Source organism: Sesamum indicum, linkage group LG8 (assembly GCF_000512975.1).
Source record: "Sesamum indicum cultivar Zhongzhi No. 13 linkage group LG8, S_indicum_v1.0, whole genome shotgun sequence".
Classification (NCBI taxonomy): domain Eukaryota; kingdom Viridiplantae; phylum Streptophyta; class Magnoliopsida; order Lamiales; family Pedaliaceae; genus Sesamum; species Sesamum indicum.
In genome coordinates, this window is record NC_026152.1 from 16,556,947 (window position 1) to 16,565,290 (window position 8,344).

The 8,344-nt window shown below is 35.3% G+C and overlaps 1 protein-coding gene across 1 annotated transcript; it reads left to right on the forward strand.

Moving 5' to 3' along the window:
* On the forward strand, nucleotides 4,422–8,344 carry LOC105169007 (pentatricopeptide repeat-containing protein At5g04780-like). The gene has a single exon (XM_020695705.1). It carries the CDS (start codon nucleotides 4,580–4,582, stop codon nucleotides 6,683–6,685), a length of 2,106 nt encoding a protein of 701 aa, XP_020551364.1. The 5' UTR covers nucleotides 4,422–4,579; the 3' UTR covers nucleotides 6,686–8,344.

The window sequence follows — 8,344 nt, forward strand, 5'->3', positions numbered from 1 at the left end:
TATGGTGCATTTATAGGAGGAGAGGAGATCAGTTGTGTAATAAGTGTGGGAGGCCACGTATTGCGTGTTCATTGGTGGTGGTGGGTTTTTCGAATTGGATACCTTCCTCGTGTACAGCTCACCCCTCATATGTCTCCACGTTTTCTTTTCTCTCCTACGGGATTGGGCTGGACCTGGACCCAACACACCCGATTTCATCTTCACGCTACTTCCCTCATATTTTTTATTTAAATTACTTAAGTTGTAAGTTTGTTTCCTGCTCAAACTTTGGATTCAAGTGGCTTTTTGCGATACCCGACAGCACACTACAAACTCACTCCTACATTTCTCTCAATCTCCTATTATTCACTCCCTCAAATCTCTCTCTCTTCAAATTTTTAAATATGTTTCTTTATGAAATTATCTAATCTTACAATCCACCGAAGCAAAAATTTGTTAAATAATTAAATGTATATGATCCACTTTATTTTCATTATATCTTTAAGGGATAATTACACTCCCTCCTCCTAAAATTTGATATAATTATACGTAAACTCCCCGCAATTTGAAAAATTGTATCTAGTATCCCTGATATTGCTAACTTTCTTCGTTAGTTAAAATTCACTGAATTTGCTTACATTAAAAAAAAAACTATATTTACCCCTGATTTATTTACAATTGACTTATAGCATGTCAATAAATCTTTTTATGACCAACTTACCCTCATACGTCTTCACGCATTAATGCATGTGAGAAGGTATATTTTCGTCCTTATAAAGATAGTTTGATCTCGAAAAAATTGTTTGACTTACAATAAATTAGCTATAAGTTAATAAAGGTAGGTATTAATTTTTATTAATTTTTTTTATTAATATCAATAAATTTAATTAATTTTAACTAATCGAGAGATTTATTTATTAAATGAAAACAAAAATCATAAATGATAAATATAATTTGCTAAATTATAAAAATTTTATATATAATTAGAGCAAACTTTAAAATATGAGATTGTAATTATCTCTATTTTTATGTTGAAGTTAATTGAAATGGGATAAGTGAATGAAATGACGACAATGAAAGAGAAGTGATAAGGGTGTTTCAATAGGTCTTTTCTCCCATGTAAATGATGGGGTTCATCCATACTTGGGAAAAAAGTCAAAAGGCGCGGGTGAGTAACCGACTCCTTGAGTAACTCCCACGTGTGCCAGTGCCACTGCCACTGCCACAATCCCTCCCTCTCTCCCTCCTCTGCCAGATCATTTGTTGCTCTCTGCAAGTAATATGGATGGAAGTTTACACTTACCGTCGTTTGCGCACCCCATGATTATTAATTTTTTTAATATGTTAGCAATCCAAGCACATGCAAATGCGTGATCAAATAGAAATTATTTATATACCTTAATTAATATATTTAAGTTATGAATTTGATCAATTTTAATATATAATTAAATTTAGATCAAAATATAATAAATCATTAATTATATTGATGTGTTCAAAAAATATAGGGATTCAATAGATCTGAACAGTCGTTCAAGATTTGGGTCGAAGCGAATGTAAATTCTGAATAAAGGGCCAGCAAAAAAGGCAGTGTTAGCACTCCAACATTCAAATTAGTATTGAATTTGAAATTGAATAAAGCCAAAAAGTAAATGAATGTTATTGAAAGCAAGATATGATGAATAAAATCGGTGAAAAGTGTAAGAACACTTGATCATGTGTTTGTGGATTGCTTAGAAATTGTTTGCAGAGTGAGAGAATAGGAAAAGTGTGGGGGACATCCAGAGGGTGAGAAAGGCGTTAGTTGTGAGAGACGTTAAAGGGTGCCTGGGAGATTTCTTTCGTATGGAAGAGTAAACTTGTATTTATAGGGGGGATGTCCCTCCGCGATGGTGCTCTACACGTTTCCTTCATTCTCGAAAGAAATGGATAAGGGCCGTTTGGATAAGCCGTAATTTGATCATTTCTTCTGTTAATGTTCCTATTGAATGCTTATCTCTGAATCTGGGGACCCTTCATCAACAAGGACTCATAACCTCTAGGGTAGTCAGGGCTTTGGGAGACTTTCCTCGTCTGCATGGAGTCCTTCGTTACATACTTTGTCTTGGGAGATCCCTCAACGTGAGAAATCCCAACTGCCAAGGGGGGTTCTCCTTAGCGCATAAGTTGATGAGTTGTCACGTAGGAGATGTCTTGGGTCTCCTTCCTTTGCCAATATGTTCTTTGGAGGCACTCGTCAAGGCCTCATGTCAAGTTTTTTTGGGCCTCCTAAAATGTGACGAGCCTCTCGTTTTTTCTTCTTTCTGGATCATTTGAACCTCTTTGAACCAGTTTATTTTTATGCACATCATACTTATTTATTAATTATTTGATATAAAATTAGTCAAACCACAATATACATACTAGAGAATCTCTATCATTTAATAAAATTAATTTAGAAAAACACTTAATAGATGAGCATAATTTCATAAACAAATAAAAAAAAAAGAATTTTCAGTAACCAAAAAATAGAAAAAGAGATCAATAATAAAGAAAGAGAGAATGAAAATAGATGGAAGTGCACGTTTTCAACTGATTATAGATAAAAAAAAAATAATAATAATTTATAAATTTGAAAACCTCATTTTTCAAGTGATATGTCTTTTGTAATAAAATTGTGGAATTTATACGTAATTAGAACATACAGTATATTAAGTAATATAATATTAATTGAGTCTTAAGTCACAAAAAAACATTAAGTATAATATATTAAATTAACTTTTCAACTCCTTATATTCAAGTATGATGTGTAAAATTTATATTATTTATATATATATGAATTAAAAATGCAATGCTGCACTGCCCTTCTCTAGCCAATGTGTTGAAGTCAACTAGGACAGACAAAGCACCGACAGCCCTTTTTTTGTTTTTTTTTTTTTTTTGAAACATTTAAAAATCATGAGATTGTCCGTGTTGAAGACCAGTCCCCGACGGCTACGGAACATCCACATTCACCCCTACATGCTTGGGCTAGCTTTTATTGCATGCATGTTGAGTACCATAATTTGAGTGAGGCCCCGCCCCCATCCCAATCCCCATACCACCAGGTACCACAATGCATGCATGTAGTACACCCACAATTAAAGACCTAGGGGGCGTGTCTCCACGTGTAAGCTTGGGAGAGGCCGACCGACTTTTGTCACCTTCCTTGTCGTATTCTACTTTCAAACTTATTTTGTCCTTATTCTATTTTTAAAAATCATAACTCAAATTTAATTTCAACTAATTAATATAATAATAGAATATATTTATTATGTGATTGATGTATATTTTTAAAAAATATTAATTATATAATAAATATATTATATTTTATTTTATAATTAATTAAAATAATTTTTTTAATTGTGTAATTTAAAGTGGTACTCGTATTCAATGGACCAATGATGTAAGTAGATAATTTTGATTGGGTACGAAGTTGGTGAGTTAGTTGGAGTAGCCCATAACAATAACCCCTCCATGTCTTATTGTTGTTTAAGAAATTTATTGTCAACACCCTCGTGATTTTAACGGTCGTTGAATAACTAATTCAATTTATTCATTTCTTTTAGGTTTTCATTTTTATAAATTGAGTAAAATATCATTGTGTGTTATGAATTTAATCATATTTTATTTAAAAAATTAAAATATTTTTGATAGCCTAAGTAGACAATTTTTTTTATTATATTTTATTTAAAAAATACAATAAAAGGTAAAATTGACAATTTTGACCTTTGAAATTTGGTGTCACCATCGTTGGACTTTGTCCCAACTTGCAATTACACATTTGTTATCTTTTAAATATCTATAAAGGGTGAACCAGAGCTGCAGAGGGCTGATCTAAAGTGGGGTATCCCAAGGCCGGTCCTATGATGAAAATCCTGAAAAAGCCCCTCGGCCCTCTAGCTTGCTGCGGGGCCTGTCCAGTGGGTTGCTTTCTTCTTGTACAAATCAATATTGGTTCTCCAATTTGAATTTTGATTTTTCATTTCCTGGGCTTAAATTTCTATTCTACTTTTTCTATAAATTAAATTAAATTAATTTTTGATGTAATTTTTATTTTATTCCTCAAATTTAATATTTTGATCTTTATTTTTTAAAATTTTTCGATTTCAAAAACTAGATTTACTAAATTATTGCATATATTAAAAGAATAGTATTAATTAGATTCAATACCGATTTGTTACGCATACTTTTATATAATTAAAATAGTGCATTCGATATCTTATTCTATCAATAATTTATTTTTGCTATCAAATTTCAAATATTAATATTGATCTATCTTGTTCTTAATACGACTTTTAGAAATATTTTAGATGAATGTATAAAATAAAAAATTAAATAAATACACAACTAATTTTTTTGTAACCAAATTTTATTAATGCACATTTGATCATGTTTTGACTTCTTATGTAAATGGGTCGGGCGGATCCGGACCGGATTCCGGATCCAGTTCCAACTCGTACGACGGTTGCACGATTTTACTTGCTTCTCCAAAGAAGAGCAGCAAATCTCTTCCTTTTTCCCTCCAACCTCTGCAGCAGAAGAGGATCAAAGAAGGAAGTTGAAAGTCTTGTTTCATTTCTTTATGAAAGCTCCATTTCCGTTGAAATCTGTCGCCCCGAAGCTCCACATAGTACACCGCTCCTCATATATTTCTCCGACCCACTTCAGTGAACTCCTTAACGGAGCTAAAAATCTGAAGCATGCAGCCCAAATTCATGCTCAGCTCATTACACGAAGTTGCCTTTCTTCCCCCTTCCTGTTCAACTGCCTTCTCAACCTGTATTCCAAGTGCGGCCACGCATCTCAATCGCTGGCGCTGTTTTCAGCTTCCAATTCAACAACTCATTTGGATGAGACCAAGAATGTGTTCACTTACACTTCTCTTATCACCCAGCTTTCACATTGTAATTTACCTTTCAAAGCTCTTACGTTTTTTAATGAGTTGAGGGGAAGGAATATCTCTCCCAATCATTTTACATTTTCGGCTGTTTTGCCGGCTTGTGGTGATTCGAGGGTGGGGAAACAGATGCATTGTTTGATATGTAAACATGGATTTGAATCCGATGTGTTTGTGGGCAGTGCATTGGTGGATATGTATGCGAAGTCTGGAGAATTGGATTGTGCGAGGAGAGTGTTTGATGAAATGCCTGAGAGGAACCTTGTATCGTGGAATTCTGTGATCGTGGGGTTTCTGAGAAATGGGTGTTACGATCAGGCCATTGGTTTCTTCACTCGCCTGATTGGGGAGGATGCAATAAGACCTGATGAAGTGAGTTTTTCGAGTGTTTTGAGTGCTTGTGCTCATGTGTGTGGGGTGGCCATCGGGAGGCAAGTTCATGTAGTAGTCTTGAAGCTTGGGTTGGAATATTTGGCGTATGTAAAGAATTCTTTAATGGATATGTATTGTAAGTGTGGCGTCTTTGATGATGCTGAAAAATTGTTTAGGAATACAGAAGATAGAGATGTGGTTACATGGAACGTTATGGTCATGGGTTTTGTTCAAAATGGTAATTCTGAGGATGCGTGCAATTACTTTTGGGTTATGAGACGTGAAGGTATATTGCCTGATGAGGCATCATTTTCAACCGTGCTTCATGCTGCTGCATGTATTGCTGCATTTGATCAGGGTGCTTTGATCCATAATCAAATAATAAAAACCGGGTTAGGGGGGAATACATGTGTCGCTAGCTCATTGATTACAATGTATGCAAAATGTGGGAGTTTGGTTGATGCTAGGCGGGCCTTTTCTGAGAGCGAAGAACACAATGTGATATCATGGACGGCCATGCTTTCTGCATTCCAACAACATGGTTGTGCAAACCAGGTTATAGAATTATTTGATCATATGATGCAAGCGGGTATCGAGCCTGATTATATAACTCTTGTTTCTGTTTTATCAGCTTGTGCGCATACTGGGCGTGTTGATGATGGGTTTTCTTACTTTAATTTGATGAGTCAAAGATATAACATGAATCCAGGGCTTGAACACTATGCTTGCATGGTTGACTTGCTTGGTCGTGCTGGTCGTTTGTATGATGCTAAGAAATTTGTGGAAAGTATGCCGATTGAACCTGATGTATCTGTTTGGGGAGCATTACTTGGAGCTTGCAGAAAGTACGGTGATCTTAATATGGGTAGGGAAGTTGCAGAGAGGCTTTTTGAAATAGAACCAGATAATCCAGGAAACTACGTGTTGCTGTACAACATGTATGCTCGTAGAGGAAGATTAGAAGAAGCAAATGAGGTGAGGAGATTGATGGGGTTCAACAGAGTTAGAAAAGAACCGGGCTGTAGCTGGCTTGATGTGAAAAACATGACTCATGTTTTTAAAGCTCATGATAAATCCCATTCAAGGACAAATGAGATATATGAGATGCTGGCAGAGTTGGAAGAACTGGTGAAGCAGAAAGGATATGTTCCTGAAATCCAACATTCAATCAATGATATGGATGAGTACGAGGAGCGGAAACTATGGTATCACAGTGAGAAATTAGCCCTTGCATATGGACTACTGACCCTTCCAGTTGGGGCGCCCATCCGAATAAAGAAGAATCTTCGAACTTGTGGTGATTGTCACAATGTTATGAAGTTTGCATCAGCAATTTTTAAGAGAGAGATTATCCTTAGAGACATTAATCGTTTCCACCGGTTCGCGGATGGTCTGTGTTCATGTGGCGACTATTGGTGAAAGACATGGTTCATGATTACCCTTTGCAAATCAAATCCCAATGTTATTGTTTCATCATTTCATGGTAATTATCAACTCAACCTTCTATGATAATCTTTTAGCTTCGATCAAGAATCTTGCTAGATGACTGTGATTGGTTATACCCAATTTCCTCTTTCCATACTTCTAATTGTTCTTGTCATACAAAAAAAATCGACCAAATGCTTGCTCTTCACCTTTCTTTCCCCCAATTTCTGTCTCTTTCTTTTCTTTCCTCAATATGCGCTCATAAAGTATCTACAGAAAGTAGGGCAGGTAAAGATAGTTAAAGTATAATTATAAGCAGATAGTATGGCACCACTAAAGCTCGCTGATAGTAGAACCTTTCCAAATATATATGTTGATGACACCCAAGATCTGTCTGGTGATTATTTTTAAGTCTTCTGATGATACAAGTCATCTTGAACTGCGACTATGAGTAGTCTGAAACAATAAGGCCAGCATTCTAGAGGTTTCCTGAAGCATTTGAGTGAAGATTGAAGAACACGGGATATTAACTTCTCGAACAATCAGAAGCTTTTTAATCAAACAGGTTGGAGCATCCATTTGTCGTGCTTTCATTTATGTACTTTTTGTTCATTTGCTTTCTGCCATATAGTTGGTTCTTGGTGGTGATACTATTAATGACCCTTACCTCCAAACTTGCGAAATTTCATTGCCAATCACTGGCCACTTTCTATTCTTATGTTGTTCTTTCCAGATCTCTAAAGTCATATATCTAGCAAGATATGGATGGTACATTTGCTGCGTATCGTTTTTAAAACAAATAAATAAATAAGCTTACGCTTTTTTTTCTTAACCTGCATATGTCGACGGTCATGATTTAATGCCAGTAACAATGTCAAGCTTGATGGTCAATCTCACTGCACCTGTTGTTAACTTCCATACTATACCACTATTAAATCGAAAAGATCTTTCCTGGAGAGTGAAGCAAACATATGATAGCTGGTTCCTTTTTCCTTCTTTTGGTGCACCAAAAGAAGGTTTACCCATCATCTTAAGTTGCACGTACACTTCTAAAAAAAACTTTTCTACTTTCTTCATAGACAACAATGTACCTCAATTGAATATATAGGGAACATCTCTAGTTGAAAAGAACAACTTGGTTTTGTAGGCATAATGGATCAATACTCTATCATCATCTTCCAAGGCTGGACATGGATTTGATATGACATGAACGAACCTAGTCTGCTTGCTTCAGACCTATAATTGAGGAATGTTCAAGGATGGATCATGCATTGACTTGGTGGGGCCAAAAGAAACCATTGTATGTCCCTTCCCTGGAAATATCTAATCAATAAATGAAGGGACTTATTTTTGCTTTTATAGTTGCAACTAGACAATTAGAACTAAGATTCTAAGGGAAATCGTGATAAATATATTCATTCTCCTGGGAAGTTTTGTTGTGGCACTATCAGGACTGAGTGTACTTAAAAAATTACTTATTATTTGAAACATTTGCATTGTGGTTTAGGATATGGAGCGGTTACATGATATTATAGGCCAAGAATTATCATTGAGGATTCTATAGCTGAACTTACTTTCTTGCACACAAATACCCTGTTTAATTGTTACGTAAGGAAGATCTCAATCCACATTTGGTTTCTGACTTCATGTGAT